The 27,253-nt window shown below is 30.5% G+C and overlaps 1 protein-coding gene across 6 annotated transcripts; it reads right to left on the bottom strand.

Moving 5' to 3' along the window:
• LOC113376317 (ribose-phosphate pyrophosphokinase 1) lies at positions 1–26,928 on the bottom strand. 6 transcript variants are annotated; one of them, XM_026616224.1, is made up of 9 exons: positions 26,648–26,928; positions 19,461–19,644; positions 15,770–15,838; positions 13,970–13,974; positions 13,639–13,659; positions 6,248–6,469; positions 4,282–4,480; positions 378–512; positions 1–305 (listed from the first exon to the last, which is right to left on the bottom strand). In XM_026616224.1, exons 1-9 carry the CDS (start codon positions 26,857–26,859, stop codon positions 213–215), a joined length of 1,140 nt encoding a protein of 379 aa, XP_026472009.1. In that variant the 5' UTR covers positions 26,860–26,928; the 3' UTR covers positions 1–212. The 6 variants fall into 6 exon arrangements, with proteins under 6 accessions (XP_026472009.1, XP_026472008.1, XP_026472010.1 ...); XM_026616225.1 differs by lacking the exons at positions 13,639–13,659; positions 13,970–13,974 and adding an exon at positions 18,575–18,576 and having other exon boundaries at positions 2–305; positions 6,248–6,471; positions 15,770–15,830; positions 26,648–26,927; XM_026616223.1 differs by lacking the exons at positions 13,639–13,659; positions 13,970–13,974 and having other exon boundaries at positions 6,248–6,471; positions 19,455–19,644.
• Between the last annotated feature and the right edge of the window lie 325 nt (positions 26,929–27,253).

Below are 27,253 nucleotides of genomic sequence, written 5' to 3'. Positions count from 1 at the left end.
AAAAATAATATATGCTTTTTTTGATAATCTATCAATCAATCCCTGACGACGACGATCCTTATAAAATATTTAATCAATTAATTTGCTATTAATTAATTTTATAAACTAGGAGGTGCCTTTTTATAAATCAAATATCTTCACATATTTGAGATATGCATTTGTCAATTATTATTTATTTATATATATATATTTGTTTGTTTGTTTGTTTATAATTAATATGGCACGTTGGAGAATAGGTACGATACCGATTCGCCATTGTGTGTTCGTCTTACAGCTTCGGCAAACATCATGGACACATCGATACACTAAAAAAAAGTGTAAAAGACTTAGCACGGTGTGTTTAATTAATTATCGATTAAATGTCTGTGTCGTCTCACCTGTATCCTAGGACAGTCTTTCATGTGTCCGTCTTGTGGAATGGTATTTGTTACTACGACTGCTTCGAAGCAAGCATTGTTTATACGAGATATGGCAGGTCCGGAGAATATTCCGTGTGTCAGGATGGCATAGACCTAAAAAACAATTTATTATGTTAGTATTAATAAAAAATAAAATGATTGCTGAACTAGTTGGTATTGGTATTTAGCCTTGAGGCAAGTTACATGAACTTCCTGATATGTGCAAATAATCGACTTAATCAAAAAAAAATAAATTAATTTGAGAGTTATTAAAAGTATTCCGAGTGGATTTATTACACACAATTGAAAACGAACGAACACGTTAACTGGAAGTATATAAAACTAATCAGTATCAAACAAATAACATCTTTCGAACAGTTTTTGAATTTACGAAATCGATTCAGAATTGCGGGTTAAAACGTGGACGAAAATAATTTCACTTTTCTGCGACCTACAAAGAAACGGCTCGGCCGATCGTCACACAAAACTCAGAAACGCTGGTCCTCATCGAGATACATCGAATGGCTTTTAAATTTTTGAAATCGGTCCAGCCGTTTTTGAGATTACGGCAAAAAATCTTCACACACACGTACACGCATACACCTTTTCCAAATTTGGTCTCATTTGATTCAGAATGGCTTGAAACGTCGAGAAAACAAAATTAGCGAATCGGATTTTTTTATGAAAACAAACTTCTCCTTCGGGAAATTTTTTCAAAATGTAGGATCAAAAAATTGAAGTAAATGAAGAAGTTCTTGCAACAAGGACCTGTCTCACAATATGCAATAATATAAATAATCAAAAAAAAAAAAAACAATAACTAACTTCTATCCCAATTTATTTGTTACATCTATTTGTTAAATTTGCGATCTTTGAGCTTTCAATTCTAGACTTATTCTTGATCGTTGTACTGCACTCACACAACGCTCGGGGTGTTATGTCCTTTGTGAATGTCCGAATTCGTTATTTGAATATTTAATCTAGATGAATAACTAGACGGTATTACACAAATCATGAACTGTTGAATGTTGAATTGTTGAATTTATGTGTTTCGACCCACCGTACAATTTACTTTTTATAAACACGCACAGATGAGTTGTCATAAATAGTATAGAAGTCAAAATGTTTTTATATAGTAAAAATGCATTCGGGGTGTCAAATGAAAGATTTCAGCAAGCACTATACAAATATCACCATATACAAGTCTCTAAAAACAAATAGGGTTCCACATACATACCATTTATTCGCTTTCTAATCTAATTTTTTGCAATTTTAAAGTATACCAACTTGCTGCAAGGTTTCTAAACTAGTCAAGAGACAATTTACTTTAGCATAAATTCACCGAATAATTCATTTACATCAGACAAACGGTTCAATAGTTATCAATGATATGAAGAAAAGTGGACCAATGGGTTGCAGTACAGCGGATAAATATGTTGTCACGGCATGTGGGGTATCAAATGAAAGATCTAGACGATACAATATAAATATCATGCTTATAGACTCGAAAAATCAATATGGTCCGGTACAAATCTTTTTTTAATTGTGGAATATGGAATGTTATAAAGAATTCAATTTGCTGAATATTTCATTCTTTTTGGACAAACCGTTCTAACCATATTAATTAAAAAGTAGACCATTGGGTTGCAGAAATGCGAATAAAAATGTTGTCACATATGTGTTGTCAAATATGTGGGGTATCAAATGAAAGGTCTCGACGAGCACTACATAAATAAGTGACTTGCTGAACAAAACAATAGATTTCAAACAATACTTTTTTTTAGTATCTAATATGTATTTGCTTTCAATTACTATTTCTAGATATACCGAGTTGCTTAAAGAACATTATGAATTAGAAAACAATATAGTTCACTTTATATTATACAGAGTCACCAAATGTTTCCTTTAATTCAGAGAAACGGTTCAAAAGTTGTAAAAGTTGTAATAAATAAATACACAAACATACGAATTGCTGAAGTCAAATTAGCGTTAAGAGCGAGTCCAATTTGGTCGACAGTAAGGCCCTATACCATTAATTTTTGTCAAAAATTGAAATTCGGTAGAATCCCTTTTCACCATATCTACATTATTTTATTTCTAGTTTAATTTTAGGTCTATTTTTGTCTAGTTTAATTATCTGACCAGGAGTCCTTTATCTTGACTATTTATTTTATTAGTTTTACCAAATCCTAGTTCAAATGGCTCGTCAGTAAAGTCTCTCCTTTTATAAAATTTCATTACTATTCTTGTCAAGTTCATGATTAACATTTTGTGTCAGTTTTGGTCGTCAGTAGAGTCTGTTTTATTATTATTGCCTATTTAAAAAGTGGAATGTATCGATAGCAACTTGCCTGTAGGCCACACAGTGCAGAATTCAAAGTTGCGGTATATTAAAAAAAAAACTAAAAATTTTGAGACCTTTCCAACGATGTATAATACTTCGTATGTTTTCTTTACAGAAATATCTAAACCGTAAGATCACTAGGACCACTAGATAGACCACCCGTTATTTAGATGAGAATCATTTTGTCAATCACATATTTGCCTCGAGATTGATTTTGCCCGTCAGTAGAGTCCCTTCAAAAATATTTATTTTTCAAAAAAAATTTACGCCAATATTTTTGGTGCGCTCTTTATTATCTCTAGTAATTTTTGAACAGTTCGCTTGAAAAGGAATGAAACATTCAGAGAATTTATGCTGAATTGAATTCTTTATAACACTTTTTAATAGAGTAAAAGCCTAGAACAACTTTGTATACTTTAACATAGCAAAATTATATTAGATAAAGATAAATAAATAAAACTCTACTGACAAATAAATAAAGAAGTTATTCGTGAAAATGTCATCCATCTTAAAAGATAACTCTTTTGACGAGCAATCTAAAACTGAAAGAAAACAAAAGGAATTTTACTGACAAGTGAACCAAAATTAAAATAATGTACAAAAGAAACTCTACTAACAAGCAAATAAATTGATAAATTTATAGATTTACAAAATAGAACAACGTGGGTAAACAATGTCAAGCAAACTGCAAAGGACTGTACTGACGAGCAAATTCAGTAAAACTATTGGTAAAATATGACTTAAGAAAACAAAGACGAGCGGATTTTGACAGAGCTCCACATGACATATTTCACGTGACAACATTGTTCGGCAACCCATTTTGTCCTTCTTTTATTAAATCTCCTGTAACTTCCGACACTCGACAAAACTAGAGAAAATCAAATAATCTTAAATATTTTCTAATATGTTCTAACTAAATGTAGTATTTATAGTTCGGCAACCCATTGGACAACCTTTTATTAAATCACCTGTAACTTTTAAACATTTCGACCGATTGCAACAAAATACTCGGTAAATTTATTTCAATTTATATCTATAACATTGTCTACAGCAACTCTGCATACTTATGAAGCACTCATAAATTAATACATCGATTTATTAAATAAAATTAAAAGATATTTGTATAGTATTCATTGAGACATTTCATTTGATACCCCACATGCTATATTTTATATCAAAACGTCTTGGCCTACTTTTCGGCAACCCATTGGTCTACCATTTATAAAATCTCTCATAACTTTTGAACAATAGGTCCGATTGCTATGAAACATTTGACAAGTTTGTTCGAAATTCAAAAATACCAATAGTCCTTGTTAAGACTTTTCATTTGATACCCCACATGCCATATTTGAAGTGAAACTTCTTAACTCACATTTGACCAACTGTACTATATATAGTACAGCAACTCATTTATGATACATTTAATAAATAAATCTTTGGTAATTTTGAAATCTTTCTTGATATATTACATATATATATATATATATATATATATATATATATATATATATATTATATTATTATTACTATTCTAATTACTTTGGTGGCCCCAGCTTCTGTGAGTTTTTCAGCTGCGTGACATATTGTGCCACAGGTGTCAGCCATATCATCGACCAGAATTGCAACACGATCCTTGACGTCTCCAACTAACACCATGGATGCCACTTCGTTGGCCTTTTTCCTCTCTTTGTGGATGAGAGCAAACTCTACGTTCAATCTGTCAGCTATTGAGGTGACTCTGGAATAGAGAAAATAGAAATTAATAGAAGAGGTTGATAAATGCTGGATTGGTTTTTGCAAAGATAAGGAAATATATAGTTAGCCTTCCTTATTTTTCGTGGATACGTAAATCGTTGATGTAGATGCCGATAGATTCGTTAGTTATCGTAGTAGAGTTTAAAACTTTGTGTAAAAGGTTTAGATATTGGATAATTTTGGATGAAATGATTCGATAAAAAATAAACAAACGGAAGGTAAAAATGAAAAAGGAGTACAAAGAAGTTTTTTTATTAGTTTGTAGTAAAAAAAAAATAGAAAAACGCTAATAAAAAAAGTGAGTAAAAACAAACTAATAAAAACTAGCTAACTAAAAAAAACGAAGAAACTAGTAAACCATAGAAAATATAAACATAAAATGATCAAGTAAAAACAAACAAGTAAAAATATCTTAGTTAAATAAAATCTAGTAATAATGATGAAGTATACAAGTAAATTATTGTACAAGTAAAGAAAATAAATATGTAAGGAAGGAAGTATGTATATATGAAAGTAAGTAAATAAATAAGTAAAAAAAAAAAAGAACAAATAAGAGAGTAAACTAGTGGTGTATGGCATCGTGCCATGAGGCAAATTGCTGGAACTTACCGTAATGAAATATTTTTTATTTGAACTTTGATAATAAATAAGAAAATAAATGAACCATTAAGAGAGTGAATAAGCATGTAAACTAGTATGTAAGTATGCAAGTAAAAATTTCAAGTGTTGTCGTTTGATAAACAAGAAATTTCAAGTGTCGTTGGTTGATAGACTAGAAATTTAAAATCTTGTAATTTTTAACTTCCCGCAGGGTAGGGTAGTTATAGTAATGGGCCAAAAATCGAAATTGAAAATTTTTACATTTCTCGACGTTTTCAAGGTTTCTGAACATTTTTAAAGGGCATACCTCAGAAACTAAATGGATGTGTGTGTGTGTGTGTTTTGTATGTCCGCATTTATTCGTTTTCGGGCACGTTTTCGGGCACACGGATCAACCGATTTGAATGATTTGAAAAACGTTCGATGTCTATTGATAGGGAGATGTGCTGATTAGTTTTTGCCAAAGGCAGGTCCAGTCGTTACGGAGATACAGAGCTGAATGTACAAAAAATGGCAGTTTTTAAGAGAACTAAGCGTCCGATTTAAATGATATAAAAAAACTTTCTGCCTGTATTGACAAAGCAATTGCTTTTGAGGATAAAAAATTATTACTTCTTTTTTTATTTTCCATAAAATATGTTTGTAATTTTGGATTTAAAAAAATTCCAAAAATTACCCATACTAAGCACAATCTAAGCGCCACTCTAGTACAAATGTTTACCCAAGTACGTTTAGACTGTTTATATACCGGAGCACTTTTCCAATTTTATGTGAAAACTATTGAAAAATGTGAAAATGCCGCCAAGCTAAGCACAGTATAAGTGAAAATGCCGCACAGAATTATTTGCAAATGCGTTTAGACTGTGACTATGCGGGAGCACTTCAATTCAAATTTGTGTAAATTGAAATTAGGCAACTATTTTTTTGAAATTGAATGTTAATGTTCTGGAGATAAAATGATTTATGATTTATGATTTACATTTGATTTGCTCAGATATAACAAAATAATGCAAAAATAATAAAGCAATTACAGTATTTAAAATAATAATATATTTGAAAACTTTTAATATTTCTCGAATATTTCATTACGGCACGGGAAGTTCCAGCAATTTGCCCCAAGCCAAAACAATCTAGTTCATCTTCCTCTTACCTCTTGGCTCCACCGGCATCTGGCGACACAATAATACTATTCCTCCACTCGGCAATGTTCTCCTTGATCCACTTCAGAACAGCAGGTTCGGCATACAAATTGTCGACGGGTATGTCGAAGAATCCCTGAATCTGAGAGGCGTGCAAATCCATCGTAATTATGTGATCGGCGCCTGCCACCGATAGCATGTTGGCTACGAGTTTGGCGGATATCGGGGCGCGACTCTGGTGATGAGAGGATAGATAGATTATTGAGGGTTGAAAATTATGATATTGATAAGTTATAATAGTAGAGATGATAAGTTATAATAATAGAGATGATAAGTTATAATTGGTTAGAATGTATTGATATTGGTGATTGATGTGAGGTGAGTTGGGTTAGTTGTGAAAGACAGAGATAAGGAAGATAATGGAGTGGCAACAATGGTGAGTTGAGGTTTTTGCAAAAGATTTTGCAAGTTGTGAGGCAATTCTGCCATCAAATTATAGTTGTTTATTGGCAGTGAAAATTGTAAAAATGTCTATTTGCTTTGCGATGAGGCGTATTTTACATATAAACAAAGCAAGGGAGAATGTTATGATAACTGCATCAAAGATTTTGTTATCATAAGATCGAACAGCAATTACATGGATATTTTCACATTTTCACTAGAAATAAACAAGTTTAAGATAACGTTGCCTATCTTCTTTCTTTTTCCACAATTCTCAAAGTGTTTTGGTTAAAAAAAAAACTAGCTGTAAGTGGAATTCTGTCTTAAGGCAATTAAGGCATCGTGCCTTGAGGCAAATTGCTGGAACTTCCCGTACCAAAAATTATTATTTTTTTAAAAACGATTAACATTTTTGAAAAAAAAATTACTTTGAAAAAATAAGATTTTGAGAAACTATAAATTGGACAAAAAATTACTATTTTTTGAAAAAAATTTTTTTTAAAAAATTTTTTTTTTTTTTATTTTGACATATTGTGGAAGATCTGAACTTTCTTTTCAAATCAATCGTACTGCTTTAACTGCATAAAGACGAAATATCAAACCGCGTAAGCGCCGCGTCGACGTCTAACGCGTAAACATTGGTACGGAACCCATAGGAATGTAAACCAAAATTATACTTATTGTTAAAATCTCTATAAAATATCTGATAATTTGATGTGCATATGTCTAATAATCATTTTTGACCGCCAAATGGCTCATTTTTTTACTTTTTCCTCCATATCTCCGAAACCGCTAGACCTACCTTTATGAAAATTTTATCGATTCTTCATCTTGTCAATACAAGTGAAATGTTTTTTGAATTATTCAAATCGGACGCTCCGTTCTCTCAAAAACTGAGTTACCGTTTTCGGCACTTTTTGCCCCGTATCTTCGGAACGGCTAGACCTGCCTTCGCCAAAAACTAATCAGCACGTCTCCTTATCAATACGAATCGAATGTTTTTTGAATTATTCAAATCGGTTGACCCATGTTCCCGAAATCGTCGACGAAAATTTGTATCCGCACATACATACACACACGTACATACATACATACATACACACACACATACACACACACACACACACACACACACACACACACACATACATCCATTTTTTCTAAGGTATGCCAAAATGTTCAGAAACCTCTGAAACGTAAAGATATATAAAAATTTTCATTTTCGATTTTTTTGCGATTACTATAACTTACCCTACGGGAAGTTAACAAGAGAGAAATATAAAAATAGAGCAGAGACAAAAAATAAAAAAATACGGCAGAGAAAAAAATTTAAAAAAAATAGAGCAGAGACAAAAAATAAAAAATAGAGCAGAGACAAAATAAAAAAAATAGAGCAGAGACAAAAAAATAAAAAAATAGAGCAGAGAGCAAAATAAAAAAAATAGAGCAGAGTGAAAAATAAAAAAATAGAGCAGAGTGAAAAATAAAAAAATAGAGCAGAGTGAAAAATGAAAAAAAAAAATAGAGCAGAGTGAAAAATGAAAAAAATAGAGCAGAGTGAAAAATAAAAAAATAGAGCAGGGAGAAAAATAAAAAAAATAGAGCAGAGTGAAAAATAAAAAAAAATAGAGCAAAGAGAAAAATAAAAAAAAATAGAGCAGAGAGAAAAATAAAAAAATAGAGCAGAGAAAAAAATAAAAAAATAAAGCAGAGATAAGAGATAAAAAAAGAGGAGAAAAAAAGATAAAAAATCGAGAAAAAAGATAAAAAATTGAGAGAAAAAATGGAACAAAAAGAAAAAAGAGGAGTAAAAAGAAAAGAAAAAAGCGAAAAAGATAAAGAGGAAAGCAAGAGAGAAAAATGAAAAGAGAAAAAAATAGTAAGTTGTGGTTTTACAGAAGATTTTATATATAATTTTTGTTTTATGGGCCAATTCTGCCGTTTCTGTCAAAATGCCAAGTATTTGCTGTGCGATGAAGCGTAAAATGTAACTTCACTCATATGTTATCAATATATCTCAAAGATCCAGTTATGATTACATAACTTTGTTTGTCGACATTTTTGCATTTTCTAGAATAAATTTTATATCTAAAATGCCTGACTGCACGGCAACCACATAGATTTTAGTAAGATTTTATAAGAAAACTGCTACATAACATAGCCTTGCCATAACATTGTTCTAATTACTGTATAATAGGCCACTGAATCGGATAGAAATTTTAAATAATCTGGTTTCTATTCTTACCATATATAAATATTTTTACAAGTTCCAATCTATTGGTGCGGGTACAAAAAAAAATTTTTAGAGTCTTCTTTACCGAAAAACAAGACACTTTTAACATGTTTTTGTGCCAGAAACAAGAATTTTATAAAAATCTCGTTGCTTCAAAAACAAAAACATTTTGTAGTTTTATCCGTAAAATTAAAAAAATTCTATTTCAAATCTTGTTGCTCAAAAGATTAAAAGTTTCAAACTATCTTTGCTCAAAAAACAAGAATTTTCAAGCTGTATTTCTCAAAAAATATGAAACTTCAAACTATTCTTGCTTGAAAAAAAAAAGAATAGCAATCTTGCTCGATAGACAAGAATTTAGAAGTTCAGACAAACAAGAAGTTTCAAGTATTGTCGCTCAATGAACAAGAAGTTTCAAGAAATATAGACCGATGAATAAGAAGTTTCAAGCAATGTTGCTCAATAAATAAAAAGTTCAAAGCATTCTTGCTCGATAAATAAAAAGTTTCAAGCAAGTCTTGCCCGATAAAAAGTTTCAGGCAACCTTGCTTGATAGATAAAACGTTTCGAAAAATCTTGCTCTATAAATAAGAAGTATCAAATCTAGCTCGATAAACTAGAAGTTTCGCGCAATCGTGCTCGATAAATAAAGAAATTTCAAGCCACTTGGCTGGATAAATAAAAAGTATAAAGCAATCTTGCTCATAAATAAGTATCAAGTAATCTTGCTCAATAAATAAGAAGTTTCAAGTCATTTTGTTCGATAAACAAAAAATTCAAGCAATCTTGCTCGATAAATAAGAAGTTTCAAGCATCTTGCACGATAAATAAGATGTTTGAAAGAATCTTACTCAATAAATAAGAAGTTTCAAGAAATCTTGCTCGATAAATAAAATGTTTCAAGGAATCTTACTCAATAAATAAGAAGTTTCAAGAAATCTTGCTCGATAAATAAAATGTTTCAAGCAATCATGCTCTATAAATAAAAAGTTTTAAGCAATCTTGCTCGATAAAAAAAAAGTTTCAAACTAATCTTGCTTGATGAAGAAATTTCAAGTTTTATTGCTTGAAAAACAACAAATTAATAATCTGGTTGCTCAAGAGTCGAGAACTGTTTAACCTCATTGCTCAAAAGACATAAAATTTATAAACTAAGTAGAACTGTATGATCTTGCTGCTGGACAAATTTGCAATATTATTGCTCGAGTGACAAAATATTGTAATCTTTTTGCTCGAGACAAGAAATTTCAAATATTGTTGCTCGATAAACCAGAAGTTTCAAACTCTTCTTTTAACAAATTTATGATCTTTTTGCCCAAGAAATAAAAAATTTACAATCCCATTGCTCAATAGACAAAAAATTTAAAATCTTGTTTGAGAGACCGGAAATTTATTTTAGAAGCTTTGTCTTCTCAAGAAACCAGAAAATTTTATTCCTGTTGCTCGATAGACAAGAATTTTATGATCTTCTTGCTAGACAGACAAGAAACTTAAAATCTTGTTGCTTGAGAGATAATTTTTTTTAAAACTTATTTAAGAAATATAAGAACTTATAGAAATTGATCTTTAAATAAAAATTCAAGGTAGAAAATATATAAGTTTAAGTTTTCAGATTTTAACTTAGTTTACAATTTAAGAGTCAAGGAAACAGGTTATAGTTATAAAACAAAAAAAAGCAAATAATATATTAATCTAAAGAAATATATTAAGAAAATATTTTTCATGTTAAATATCAAAAATAATTTAAAATTTACAAATGAAATGTTTATGATGAGATGATGTATTATTATGAAAAATTCAGTTACAAAAATGTCCAGAAAAAAATCACAACATACATAAGACTTATGTATAAATACATTTATATGTATAAATAATTTTCCAAAATAAATTTCAAATCAAATGCTATTATTTACAAATGAAACAGTTGCATAAAATTTCATGATAAATTACATTAAAAAAAGATTCCCACCATGCAAACAGATAAGACGAAGACCCCTCAAGTCTTAATATCTTATCTAACAAAATTTCCAAGAAATATATGTGCCCCCTTCGACGGTGGTCTGCGGAGCACCCACGTGCATCAGGATATTATCAAAATTTAAACGAATTGTTATGCATTTTATTTGTAATGCAATTTCAAAACAAGATTATGCGGAATAAAATTCCGCTCACGTCATAACTACAAACGAATCGTGTTACACTAAACAAAAATTATATATAAATAAATAACACATTTTAAAGTTTTATTTTGGTTACCGTAATGCAACTTCAAATATTCTGTAAAATATTGGAATATATTTTTTTTTGACTTGAAAAATGCTATTGGATGTTGATATTTATCTTGTACGGAACCCTGTTAATTTTTGGAGCTCATAAGTAAGTTTTTTATATAGTACTCGCCGAGACCTTTCATTTGATACCCCACATGACATATTTTATATGACAACATTGTTCGGCAACCCACTGGTCTACCTTTTACAAAATCTTTTGTAACTTTTGAACCGTTCGTTCAAAATGCATGAAATTCGGTGAATTTGTGCTAAAATCAATTGTCTATAATATTGTCTAGTATTAAAACCTTCCAAAAAGTTAGTAGACTATAATTGCAAAAATGGACATTAAAAATTTAGTATAAGATTTTATAAGCAACCCTATTGCTTTTTTGTATCTGTCAGTAAGATTTTTAGATAATACTCGTTGAGACCTTTCATTTGATACCCAACATGCCTATATTTGAAGCAAAACTTTCTTACTCACATTTGACCCGCTGTACTATTTATAGTCCAGCATCTTGTATGTGTATTTATTTACTGTGTTGCTTGTAACTTTTGATCGATTCGTTATAGATAAGTGTAATATTCGGCAATATTTCATAAAACTAAATAATGTATAATGCTGTCTAATATACTAATGCTCTGAAGTAACTCGGTTTGCTCTGAAACTAGAAATTAGAGCTAAATAATAGATATGCATTGAATACGGAACCCCATTGCTTTTATTGGAACGCTACTGATATATTTGGTTAGTGCTTGTCGAGACCTTTCATTTGATACCCCACATGCCTACATTTGAAGTAAAACTTTTTAACACTAATTTGGCCCACTGTACTATTTGTAGTGCAATGGTGCATTTATTTACTAAATTGTGTAACTTTTAAACTAGTCAACGTAGAGAAGTAAAATATTTAGGAAATTGGTGCACAATTATATAATCTATAATACTGTCAAATAATCTAAAAGCCTATGGTAACTTGTTTTACTCTAGAACGGCAAACGAAACAAATACTTCTGCTAGATGCTAGATAAATATAAGAATACGGAATTCTATTGATTTGTTGTGATATTTGAATAGTGCTCATTGAGACCTTTCATTTGATACCCAACATGCCACATGTGACGTCATAGCTTTACCCGCTGTACTATTTGTGGTTCGGCAACCCATTGGTCGGCATTTTATTAAATCTCTTGTAACTTTTAAACGATTCGTCTGAAGTAAATGAAATATTCGGCGAATTTATAGAAAATTGATTGCTCTAAAGTGATATATTACAGAAAATTATAATAAAATTGAATAAATGTATTATCCAGAACCCTATTGATGTTTCAAGACTATAAATGCGGTATTTGGATAGTGCTCAGTGAGACCTTTCATTTGATACCCCACATGACATATGTGACGTCACAACAACTTTACCCGCTTTACTATTTATACTTCGGCAACCCATTGGTCGGCATTTTATTGAATCTCTTGTAACTTTTGAACGGTTCGTCGGAAACGAATGAAATATTCGGCAAATTTGTTCGAAATTGAATGATCTACAATATTGTCTAACATCATAAAACCGTACAGCAACTCCGTATACTGTAAAATAGTAACTGTATGATATAGTAAAATGGAAAAAGAACTCTACTGTCGAGCAAAGTATATTTCGATAAAAAAAAGAACTTTCTAGAGTTGCCATATAAGCAAACCATGTACCCGAGAATAGCAATTACCCTTAAAGATTTTGAATAAAAGAATTGTGATATTGCTATTAAGTAAATCCCGTTGTCGATCCTATTTATTTATTTATAGATGCAGATTTAAATAACTGGATACTATGAATTAAAAATTCTCACAATGACGTCAATATGTTCTTATTTGTGACAAAATAATATTTGTTTGATGTCGTTTTCGTTATCTTGGTTAAAGTTAAAAGTCGACCTTTGGCGATTCAAAAGATTGCGACAAAGTTCAATATTTGAGGTCAACGTTATTAAATCATCGGATGAAAAATTTATTAGAAACCGTTTTAAATTTGGCCCTTCGTAATGGAAATAGATCAGAGACATAAGAGCGCACCGTTTGTACTATACTGTTAAATACTTTTTTCTTAAATTTTTGACTATCCTGAAGAGCTCATCAAAAAACGTACCGAGGTGTCGAATGCAATTGGCTCATGAAATAGTCGAGTGCAAGATTTATAAATAGTTTTGTAATGGAAGTCAACGACCACCTAAGAAAACCTATTTTTATGCCAACATGGTCGACACTATCATTTATTTATTATTGCAATCGTTTCGCAATAATGTTTATGCAAAATTCTGCATTTGTTGCAAAAAAATGCAGAATCCTGGCGAGACATATGACCCCCTTGAGTTGAGTTTGAGATAAGATAAGATTTCGTAATATGATAAGTTTTATATAATATGTATAGAGCTTCCGCATTTTTAAATTTTTAATTACAACGTTGATGATAATTTCCAAGGGCTATTGTATGTTTTGTTTTGAAAATATAAAATTTCTGGTTTTAATTAATTTTTTGTTAAGAACACGCCGTTCGAGATACAAAAAAAAAAACAGTGATTTCCCCTCATGATAGTATAAAAATGATTAAAAGAAATTCTTTTTGTTGAAGTGACAAAAATATTTTTTGTTTAGTGATTTTCTAAGTCATATTACACATAGTAAAGTATGTTATAAAAATCCAAAATCATAATTAAAAAATAAAAAAATAAACATGCACAAATTTATAAAAAAAAACATTTTTTTCATTTTTCAATCATGCAACCCAAAATACAAATCCTTAAACGAGCAACGTCTTACCATTATTATATTTTATATTTAATTGTACCAGAGGTAGCCCTAGCATTGACCCTTGCGGTACGCCAATTTTATTTATTTTTTTAGCAAAAAATTGTTTACATCAAGTAATTTCATCAATTCGGAGAATTTGTTATGTAATAAGCTATTTTTGACTACAAGAATTTTTTAATAGTCCAAAGACTAATTCAATACTGCTACAATAACTTCAACATATAAAATTTTCATTCAAAAAATATTGAAATTAAAATTAAATAAGAACTCTACTGACGAGCAGAGATAAAAAATGTAAGGAGAAAAAGGGACTCTACTGACGAGCAAATTGAACCTGAACATGATGAAAAATGTTAGAAGATAACGAAATTTTACTGTTTTTTTTATAAAAACGACTCTGTTAATCAAATTAAATTTGACAATATTACAAAAATGTTAGAAAATGGACTCTACTGATGAGCAAATTAAAGTTGGTCAGAAAAATATTAGAGAAAAAGAAAAATGCCTGAATTAATTTTTTAATAGTCCAAAGACTAATTCAATACTGCTACAGTAACTTCAACATATAAAATTTTCATTCAAAAAATATTGAATTAAAATTAAAAAGGAACTCTACTGACGAGCAGAGTTAAAAAAAATGTAAGGAGGAAAAGGGACTCTACTGACGAGCAAATTGAACCTGAACATGATGAAAAATGTTAGAAGATAACGAAACTTTACTGTTTTTTTTTTATAAAAACGACTCTGTTAATCAAATTAAATTTGACAATATTACAAAAATGTTAGAAAATGGACTCTACTGATGAGCAAATTAAAGTTGGTCAGAAAAATATTAGAAAAAAATATTATGAAAAAGAAAAATGCCTGAATTAATTTTTTAATAGTCCAAAGACTAATTCAATACTGCTACAGTAACTTCAACATATAAAATTTTCATTCAAAAAAATTAAAAATTAATATTAAAAAGGGACTCTACTGACGAGCAGAGATAAAAAATGTAAGGAGAAAAGGGGACTCTACTGACGAGCAAATTGAACCTGAACATGAGGAAAAATATTAGAAGATAACGAAACTTTACTGTTTTTTTTATAAAAAACGACTCTGTTAATCAAATTAAGTTTGACAATATTACAAAAATGTTAGAAAATGGACTCTACTGATGAGCAAATTAAAGTTGGTCAGAAAAATATTAGAAAAAAATATTATGAAAAAGAAAAATGTCTGAATTAAAATTGGCACTAAAAACATCCATAATAAATTAGAATTCTCAATAATTTAATTCATAGTCGACGAATTCGTTGATCTATATGATGTGATATAAATAATTTGTTAAAAAATAAAGAAAATTGGTGTACCGCAAGGTTCAATGCCAGGACTAGCTCTTGTACAAAAAAGAGCAAGATATATTACATATGAATATATGTATATCCATATGTAGTGTATCTTGATTGTACTAGAGGTAGCCCTAGCATTGACCCTTGCGGTACGCCAATTTTAATATTTTTTAAATAAATAATTGTTTATATCAAGACATATTCATTATTTCGACGAACTGGTTGATCTATATATGACTTGATATAAATAATTCTTTACTAAAAAGTATTAAAATTGGTGTACCGCAAGGGTCAATGCTAGGACAACGTCTTGTACAAACAAACAAGATATATTACATATGCATGATCAAAATATTGAATGAATGTATCCCATTATTACACATAATTTCGTGCTAAATGCAATAATTTTAATTCCCCATCGTTCAGAAAATTGTCAATATGATTTTTACCCTAAATTTCCATTCATTGGACCTTTTGATCATATCAGTGATGACCTTGTTTCCACTGTCACTGCCCGTCTACAATAAACAAAAACAGAAAGAAACAGAAGGGAAAAAACAGAAACCTTAAATAGAACCCTTTTTTGTTTTGTAAAAATAAAAACGATAAAAGAATACTAAGCAGTAGATAATGATCGAATAACTGGACATATAATTGGAACAGTCACAAAAAAGACACTGTAAACTAATAATGCTTATTTTCAAAAAAATGCCCTTCAATTATTATAGGCCTATGAGAAGCGGTCCAATTAGTAAAATAATTGAAATTTAGAAAAATAGGCCGCACATATTTGATGACTTTATTTTATGAATAGTTATCGTGACTGTGTTCCAAATTCGCCAGAAATCGACTGAAAAAATAATTAAAGAAAGAATAGCCCAAAACTTTACAAGAATTACTACAAAAGCCAAATAATTTAAAATAAAGCAGATAAATTTGAAAAAAAAAGCATGCCAAAAACCATTTGCCAAAACAGGTTTACGAAACGAGTCGATTTGATCGAGTCAAATGTCTTAAGCTATTTTTGACTACTAGAATTTTTTAATAGTCCAAAGACTAATTCAATACTGCATACAGTACCTTTAACATACAAAATTTTTATTTCAAATAATTTAAAAATTTAAATTAAAAAGGGACTCTACTGACGAGCAGAAATAAAAAATGTAAGGAGAAAATAAGACTTTTGACGAGCAAATTGAACCTGAACATGAGAAAAAATGTTAGAGTATAAAGACTTTACTGTTTTTTTTATAAATGCGATTCTACTGTTAATCAAATTAAATTTGACAATATTACAAAAATTGTTAGAAAATGGACTCTACTGACGAGCAAATTAAAGTTGGTCAGAAAAATATTATGAAAAAGAATATCTATCGGCAAGAAAAATCACAAAAAATTAGCATAAGAAGAAAAGAGGGCTGAATCAAAATTTACACTAAAAACATCCATAATAAATTAAAATTTTGAATAATTTAACTCAGAGTGGCAAAATATTTAAACAAAAGTCGACGCACTTGATGTCGCCTATAGGCGACATTCGTACCCACGTAAGAAACACCGAAAGTCGAATTAGTTTTATGTTATTTATAGTAAATATTCGAGTTTTAGTAGATAAAATTCCAAAACTAATATTCATGATTGATAACAAGTTGATCGAATTTATATTTATGATCAAAATAAAGTAATATATTAATAATAAAATATTTAATGAATGAAATTCATTCATTCAAACAAATATGAAATCAAATATTTTCAATAACAATTCAAATTTAAATTAATTTCAAAATAATAAATGTCATTTTGAGGTGGTACATTAATTACGTGAAACTTAAGGGATGGAAAGGTTCGACAAAAAATCACGTGGGGAGGTCTAGTAAGATATCACGTATATTTTTTACCTGAACTAAAAAAAATATAATTTAAAAAAAAGGAAATTTCACGTTCAGGTACTAAAAATTCGGGTGATGTTGGAAGAGAAAGAGAGTGGGAAGTGATTTTAAATATCACCACCAATCACAAAATGGGAGTATAAGGTCCAAAAATCCTTAAAAAATCGATCACGTGATCAAGGGACGCCCCAAAAGGGCAAAAAACAATTTACATATTATGTAAAATTTCTTCCGTTTAATAAAACAGAACCAAATCGCGATGTTTATTTCAAGCCAGTTTTGTAAATATATTTGTTAACATTAATTTGCATGTCAGTAGAGTCCCTTCTTTTCAATATATTTTCAATTTCCCGAAGGAGAAGTTTATGTTTTTATCAAAAAATCCGATTCGCTAATTTTTTTGTTGGACTGTTTTGTTTTCTCCTGGACGTTTCAAGCCATTCTGAATCAAATGAGACTAAATTTGGAAAATGTATGTGTGTGTGTGTGTGAACAGATTTTTTGCCGTAAATCGACGTTTTCTCAAAAACGGCTGGACCGATTTCAAAAATTTAAAAGCCATTCGATGTATCTCGATGAGACTAGGGTTTTGAGTTTTGTGCGACGATCGGTCGACCCGTTTCTTTTTAAATCGCAGAAAAGGAGAAAAAAAATTCGTTCACGTTTTAGCTCGCAATTCTAAATCGATTTTGAAAATTCGAAAGATATTGATTGGAAATCGACTTGTAAATTTTTATATCGATTCCGTAGTTTGAGCTTAAATGTGGACGAAAGGTTTAACACTTTTTTCCAAATTACAAAGAAACGGCTCGGCCCATCGTCGCACAAAGCTGAAAAACGATAATCCTCATCGAGATACATCAAATGGTTTTTAAATTTCTGAAATCGGTTCAGGCGTTTTTGAGCAAACGTCGATGAAAGTTATAATTTTGACAAATGCCAAAAAGACCATACTAATTTTTGCAAACTTTGACGAATTTTTAAAGCTGAACGAGTTGTCGTAGGGCCGTAATATTTTAGTATTACCTAGAAAACTATGGTATCTACCGTCAAAAAAATAATAAAAATCGACGAAAATTTTTTTTTAACACCTTATTACAAGAAAACGACCCGGCCGATCTCTACCAAAAACTAATCAGGTCGATTCCCAACCAATATCTTTCGAACGATTTTCGAATTTTCAAAATCGATTCAGAATTGCGGGCAAAAACGTGGACGAAAAACTTTTTACTTTCCACTTTTCTGCTATTTACGAAGAAACGGCTTGGCCGATCGTCGCACAAAACTCACAAACAATAGACCTCATCGAGATACATCGAATGGCTTTTAAATTTTTGAAATCGGTCCAGCCGTTATTGAGAAAACGGCTATTTACGGCAAAAAATTTGTTGATGCACACGCACATACACACACACAAATACTTTTTCCAAATTTGGTCTCATTCGATTCAGAATGGCTTGAAACGTCGAGAAAACATAAAATTAGCGAATCGGATTTTTTGATGAAAACAAACTTCTCCTTTGGGAAGTTAAAAAAAATTAAGCCGATTTATATAATGGTCTTATAGAACTTACTGAAATATTACGGTCTTACGACATGTAGTTTAATTTTAAAAATTCATCAAAGTTTAACGTTTGTTATAATTAAAATCAGACGATTTACTTGGTATAACGATAGAGTACTTGGTCTTAATGAACATACTAAACCATTAAAGTCCTACGGAAACTGGTTCAATTATAAAAATGGTTGATTTTTGAAAATTTGCTCTTCTGAAAATACTCGGAGAGTTAACGTGTTCGTTCGTTTTCAATGATGTGTAATAAATTCACTCGGAATACTTATAATCACTCATAAATTAATTTATTTTTTATTGATTAAATCGATTATCTACACATATCGAAAAGCTCATGTAACTTGCCTCAAGGCAAAATACCAATACCAACTAGTTGATTAAATATGTATGTACTATTAATTAATCCTTATGATTAGGGGCCGTTCAAGTTTTACGTAAGCACTATAGGGAGGCGGGGGGGAGGGGTGATTGATTTGCTTATTTTGGGTGACAGCTTTGCCTACTTTTGCTGACAAGGGGGATAGGAGGTAAATAATTGTAATAAATCTGCTTACGTAATACTTGAACGATCCCTTACATCATTATCGTCTATCGACCAAATTGACTCGTTTCCCTTTTCAAATATCGAAGCAAATAAATAAATCAATATCTAAAAGAAATGCAACGCACCGCACTAACCTTATCCTTTTTATCTTGCCTAGCGTAGGGAAAGCACGGTATGACGGCCGTCACTCGCGAAGCCGACGCTATTTTGCAGGCGTTTATCATGATGAGGAGCTCCATCAGGTTGTCGTTGATCTCGCCGCTGCCGCTCTGCACGATGTAGACGTCTTCGCCGCGAACGGATTCTCCGATCTCGACACTGGGGGGTAAATGACATAGAAAATGTTAAAGACTAGGTGTAAGTGGTGATTTTGTCTTAAGGCAATTAGGGCATCGTGCCTTAAGGCAAATTGCTGGAACTTACCGTACCAAAAATTATTATTTTTTTTAAAAACGATTAACATTTTTGAAAAAAATTTACTTCGAAAAAATAAGATTTTTGAGAAACTATAAATTGGACAAAAAATTAGTTTCTTTGAGAAAAAAAAAAATTTTTAAAAAAAATTTTTTTTTAAAAAAAATTTTTTTCTTTGAAAAAAAAAATTTTTTCTTTATTTTGACATATTGTGGAAGATCTGAACTTTTTTTTCAAAGCAATCGTACTGCTTTAACTACATAGGGACAAAATATAAAGCGCGTAAGCGCCGCGTCGCTGTCTAACGCATAAGCATTGGTACGGAACCCATAGGAATGTTAACAAAATGTATACTTATTGTTAAAATCTCTATAAAATATCTGATAATTTGATGTGCATATGTCTAATGATCATTTTTGACCGCCAAATGGCTCATTTTTTTACTTTTTCCTCCATATCTCCGAAACCGCTAGACCTACCTTCATGAAAATTTTATCGATTCTTCATCTTGTCAATACAAATAAAATGTTTTTTGAATTATGCAAATCGGACGCTCCGTTCTCTTAAAAACTGAGTTACCGTTTTCGGAACTTTTTGCCCCGTATCTTCGGAACGGCTTGACCTGCCTTTACCAAAAACTAATCAGCACGTCTCCTTATCTATACGGATCGAATGTTTTTTGAATTATTCAAATCGGTTGATCCGTGTTCCCGAAATCGTCGACGAAAATTTGTATCCGCACATACATACACACACATACATACACACACACACACACACACACACACATACACACACACACACACATACATCCATTTTTTCTAAGGTATGCCAAAATGTTCAGAAACCTCTGAAACGTAAAGATATATAAAAATTTTCATTTTCGATTTTTTTGCGATTACTATAACTTACCCTACGGGAAGTTAAAAACTAGGTGTAAGTGGTGATTTTTTGTCTTGAGGCAGGTTGCCAGAAGTGTAAATAACTATTGGTGTATGGCATCGTGCCAAGAGGCAAATTGCTAGAACTTCCCGTACCGTAATGAAATATTCGAGAAATATTAAGTTTTTTCTAATATATTATTACACAAATACTGTAGCTTTCATTATTTTTGCTATCTTTCGTTATATCTGACAATGAGCAAATCAAATGTAAATCATAAATAAATCAATTTATCTCAAGAACATTAACAATCGTCATTTCATTTCGAATTCACATGGAATAACAACATGGAGCCGAACAACTATAGCTAACTTAAATGACATACAGAGAATAATGAATAAAGCCACTAAAATAGCATATAATTTTCCAATCTAATCCCCACCAAATACTTACAGAGAGAAACAAATAATCATTCACTAAATAACATAATTAAAATAGAGAAATGCAAATTAATACACAAAATAAAATTTAACCGAATTAAAACAAGTGCAACAATAGACATAAATCAAGATATACACGAACACTACACTAGACAGCAATTTTCACATTGAACACAATAGAAAGAAGAATTTGAGAGAAAATGTCATATGGAGTGCTAGCAAAATATATAACGAGTTGCCAAACGAAATTAAGATGACCAATGATGACGATAAATTTAAAAGCTAGCTGTAAGTGGAATTGTGTCTTAAGGCAATTAGGGCATCGTGCCTTAAGGCAAATTGCTGGATCTTCCCGTACCAAAAATTATTATTTTTTTAAAAACGATTAACACTTTTGAAAAAAAATTACTTTGAAAAAATAAGATTTTTGAGAAACTATAAATTCGACAAAAAATTACTTTTTTTTGAAAAAAAATTTTTTAAAAAAAAATTTTTTTTTCTTTATTTTGACATATTGCGGAAGATCTGAACTTTTTTTCAAAACAATCGTACTGCTTTAACTGCATAGAGACGATATGTTAAAGCGCTTAAGCACCGCGTCGCCGTCTAATGGATAAGCATTGGTACGGAACCCATAGGAATGTAAACAAAATGTATACTTATTGTTAGAATCTCTATAAAATATCTGATAATTTGATGTGCATATGTCTAATGATCATTTTTGACCGCCAAATGGCTCATTTTTTTACTTTTTCCTCCATATCTCCGAAACCGCTAGACCTACCTTCATGAAGATTTTATCGATATTTCATCTTGTCAATACAAGTGAAATGTTTTTTGAATTATTCAAATAGGACGCTCCGTTCTCTTAAAAACTGAGTTACGTTTTCGCCACTTTTTGCCCCGTATCTTCGGAACGGCTGGACCTGCCTTCGCCAAAAACTAATCAGCACGTCTCCTTATCAATACGAATCGAATGTTTTTTGAATTATCCAAATCGTTTCATTCGTGTTCCCGAAATCGTCGACGAAAATTTGTATCCGCACATACATACACACACGTACATACACACACACACACACACATACATCCATTTTTTCTAAGGTATGCCAAAATGTTCAGAAACCTCTGAAACGTAAAGATATATAAAAATTTTCATTTTCGATTTTTTTGCGATTACTATAACTTGCCCTACGGGAAGTTAAAAATGTTGAAGACGAGGTGTAAGTGGCTTAAGACTTAAGGCAGGTTGCCAAAAGTGTAAACAATCGATAAGAGTTGATTATTAGTAACTTAAAGGGCGTACATTAATCACGTGAACGATTTTTTAAAGATTTTTGGACTAACCTCCTTCTCCACCAAAGATCAGGTGAATTTTTAGTTCTACTGACATGAAAAAGAAACATTACTGACGAAAAACGTAAAATATTTGTAAACATTATAGATCTTTTACAAAGCGGGACTCTACTGACGAGCAAATTAAATTTGAGAAAACTATTAATGAAATATTACGGAAAAGGGACTCTACTGACGAGCAAATTGAACTTCATAAACTAGCTGTAAGTGGAATTCTGTCTTAAGGCAATTAGGGCATCGTGCCTTAAGGCAAATTGCTGGAACTTCCCGTACCAAAAATTATTATTTTTTTAAAAACGATTAACATTTTTGAGAAACTACAAATTTGACAAAAAATTACTTTTTTTTGAAAAAAAAAATTTATATGAAAAAAAAAAATTTTTTTTGAAAAAAAAATTTTTGAAAAAAAAATTTTTTTTTGGATACAAAAAATTTTTTTGAAAAAAATGTTTTCTTCATTTTGACGGAAAATCTGAACTTTTTTTAAAGCAATCGCACTGCTTGAACTGCATAGAGACGAAATGTCAAAGCGCGCATGTGCCGCGCCGCCGTCTAACGCATAAGCATTGGTACGGAACCCATAAAAATGTAAAAAAAAATATACTTATTGTTAAAATCTCTATAAAATATCTGATAATTTGATGTGCATATGTCTAATGATAATTTTTAACCGCCGAATGGCATTATTTTTTACTTTTTTCATTAGATCTCCGAAACCGCTAGACCTGCCTCCATGAAAATTTGATCAATTCTATATCTTGTCAATACAAGTAAAATGTTTTTTGAATTATTCAAATCGGACGCTCCGTTCTCTTAAAAACGGAGGTACCGTTCTTGGCACTTTTTGCCCCGTATCTTCGGAACGGCTAGACCTGCCTTTGCCAAAAACTAATCAGCACGTCTCCTTATCAATACAAATCGAATGTTTTTTGAATTATTCAAATCGGTTGATCCGTGTTCCCGAAATCGTCGACGAAAATTTGTATCCGCACATACATACACACACATACATACATACATACATACATACATACATACATACACACACACACACACACACACACACACACACACATACATCCATTTTTTCTAAGGTATGCCAAAATGTTCAGAAGGTTTTGAAACGTCGAGAAATGCAAAAATTTTCATTTTCGATTTTTTTGCGATTACTATAACTTGCCCTACGGGAAGTTAATTAAATCAAAATTAATTAATTTTGAATAAAGGACGCTACTGACGAACAAGGTAAAATAGAGAAAAACTACTAACCGGTAAATTGAAAAAGGACTCTACTGACGAGCAAGTTGAAAATGAGAAAAAAAAGACTCTACTGACCAGCAAATTGAATGTAATAAATTAATTTAAAATTAATGAAATATTATGAAAAAAAGGACTCTACTGACAAACAAGATGGAATTTGAATTCCATATATTAAGGGATCGTTCAAGTATTACGTAAGCGGGGGGGGGTAAATAATTGAAATAAATTTTCAATTATTTACCCCCCCCTCCCCTTTGCCAGCAAAAGTAAGCAAATTTCTTACACAAAATAAGCAAATCAATAACCCCCCTTCCCTCCTATAGTGCTTACGTAATACTTGAACGGCCCCCCTAAGTTAAAATTAAATATTATGGAAAACGGACTCTACTGACGAGCACGATAAAATGGAGAAAAAAACTCTACTGGCCAGCAAATTGAACTTGAAAAATTAAACTTAAATTAATAAAATATAGGATAAAGAGCTCTACTGACGAGCAAATTAAATTCAATAAATTAAATTAAAATTATTGAAATATTATAAAAAAAAGATCCTACTGACGAGCATGATAAAATAGAGAGAAAGACTGACGAGCCAATTAAACTCAATAAATTATATTAAAATTAATTAATTATGGAAAAAGGACTCCATTGACAAGCAATTTAAATTCGATAAACTAAATTAATGAAATATCATGGAAAGAGGACTCTACTAACGAGTAAGATGATATCATGAAAAAAGGGACTCTACTGACCAGCAAATTAAATTTGATAAATTACATTAAAATTAAAGAAATATGAAAGAAAGAACTCTATTGACGAGCAAATCAAAGATATTAGTTAAAAATGTCATAATTTTGTATTTTTAATTTAAAGTATATCGAGTTGCTTTAGAGCAAAATAATATTAGACAATATTGTTTATAATTTAATATCGCATAAATTTGCCTCAGGCATCATTCATATTAAACAAATGGTTCAAGATTTATTAAAAATATAAGAAATAAATGCAATGTTGAAGTGTTTAGGTTTTGATACAAATTAAACCTGCGAAAAAAATAGGAAAAATTTAAAGCAAAGGGACTCTACTGACGAGCAAATTAGAAATGTGAAAGATAGTAGTCGAAAAATGTCATGAATGTGTTTTTTATTTGGATTTTGAAGTATACCGAGTTGCTGTAGAGCAAAATGATATTAGACAATATTGTTTATAATTTAATTACGCATAAATTTGCCTCAGACATCATTCATAATAATCGAATGGTTTGGAAGTTACAAGCATCAAAACAAAAACAAACAAAATTATTTATACAACTTTCCGCCGCCGTTTTTACAATACAAGTTCTTTACAATAAGGGCGGAAACAAAGTTGTACATTTAATATGAATTTAGAGTATACCGAGGTGCTGTAGAGCATAATAATATTAGACAATATTGTTTATAATTTAATTTTGCACAAATTTCCTAAATACATCATTCATATTAAAGAAACGGTTTAGAAGTTACAAGATTTAATAAATAAATGCACACTAAATGAATTCTCATACTGTGTACAAAGTCAATGAAGGCTAGGTGTACGTGTAATTTATTATATTTCTCATTTATTACTAATCCGAGTTGCTGTAAGGCATTATAATATAAGACAATATTGTTTATAATTTTGAACAAATAATTTAATTTTGAACAAATTTCCTAAATACATCATTCATATTAAAGAAACGGTTTAGAAGTTACAAGAGATTTAATAAATAAATGCACACTAAATGAATTCTGGTACTATGTACAATGTCAATGAAGGCTAGGTCTAAGTGTCGTTTCTAATTATATTTTTTATCATTTATTATTAAACCGAGTTGCTGTAGACTGTTATAATATTAGACAAGATTGTTTATAATTTAATTTTGAACACATTTCCTAAATACATCATTCATATTAAAGGAACCGTTTGAAAGTTACAAGAGTTTTAATAAATTAATTCTCGTACAATATACAACGTCAATGAAGGCTAGGTGTAAGTGTCGTTTCTAATTATATTTCGCATTTTTTACTATACCGCGTCATTGCAGACTGTTAAAATATTAGACAATATTGTTTACAATTTAATTCTGAACACATTTCCTAAATACATCATTCATATTAAAGGAACAGTTTGAAAGTTCCAAGAGATTTAATAAATGAATGAACACTAAATGAATTCTTGTACTATGTACAATGTCAATGAAGGCTAGGTGTAAGTGTCGTTTCTAATTATATTTCTCATTTATTACTATACAGAGTTACTGTAGACTGTTATAATATTAGACAATATTGTTTATAATTTAATTTTGCACAAATTTTCTGAATACATCATTCATATTAAGAGAACGGTTTGGAAGTTATAAACAATAAAAGGAAAAAATGTACTTCAGGAATTCACTTAAAAGTTTTTGCAGGAATTTAAATAAGGGATTAATTTAGTACTTTAAATTTTAAAGTACACCCAGTTGCTTTAGAGCAAAATAATATTAAATAACGTTGTTTACAAATTAATTTTGCACAATTGAAATCAAGCATATAATTTTAAACTTATACCACATACAAAACATATTTTTCTAAGACGAATAATAATTTATTCCTATATCAAGATCTATCGACCTTGAACACAACACTATAGGCCTACAAAAGCAATTATCTAGTTTGTAAAAAAAGTCCAAGGATAAACGCGCCATTGACAAGACTTTGAGGTTATGTTGAAGCTTCGCGTGAAATAAACACTAAAACACCATTTAAAAACACAGAAATTATGCAGAAACCGTTGTAATAACAACCTGTAGCCATTTAAAGGTTCAAATATTGTTAAATCAAGTAAAACACGATTGTTTACGCACACATCACGTGGGGTAAAAAGTCACAAAATCGCATTACCAACTTATACAAACACTTGTACATGATATAGATATATAATTTTAAGCCATGTATAATGTATCCTCTTACCATGTTTCCAAGTTGCTGAATTTCTTCGTGACCACTTTGCCCAAATCGATGCCGAGTCTGTCCACAATCCTCTGGGCCAGGTCGACATGAGATGACCCGCTGAAGACTTTTATGTTAGGCATTCTGCTCTGGATGAAGACACTACCTTTCTCTAAGTTTGCTCTTAACAAACTCTTTGCACGAATCGGCTCACAACCAGATAACACGGGCATCACTAGTTTAAAGAAAAATTTGATGAGAGAGACGGCGACATGACGGCGACGGCAGACATAGACGTAGTTTGGTAATGCGACCAATCAGAGCGCGAGTTAGAACTGTCAATTGATAATGGCGGCTGGTTTGGGAGGTGGAAATATCGATATAGTAATAAATGAATAATAAATATTTGTTGTTATATTTGTATAAATTATTATTAATATTGTTTTTAGTTGTGTTTTTAATTGTTTAAACGTTTTTACGTCGAATATAAACACGTTGTTGGGAAATAAAGTTTAAGTTGCAAGTGCAAGTATCGATATTTTTGTATGCGTCAAGATGGCGTCAACCCGGTAAATTTAAAAAGTACTTTGTGACAAATATTATATTTTGAAATAAAATTTTGCTATT

The sequence above is a fragment of the Ctenocephalides felis genome, unplaced genomic scaffold (genome assembly GCF_003426905.1).
Source record: "Ctenocephalides felis isolate EL2017-DRISC unplaced genomic scaffold, ASM342690v1 CF-g0.4_SCAFFOLD_01886, whole genome shotgun sequence".
In the NCBI taxonomy this organism is placed as follows: domain Eukaryota; kingdom Metazoa; phylum Arthropoda; class Insecta; order Siphonaptera; family Pulicidae; genus Ctenocephalides; species Ctenocephalides felis.
This window is presented reverse-complemented; position numbering and strand designations above follow the sequence as displayed.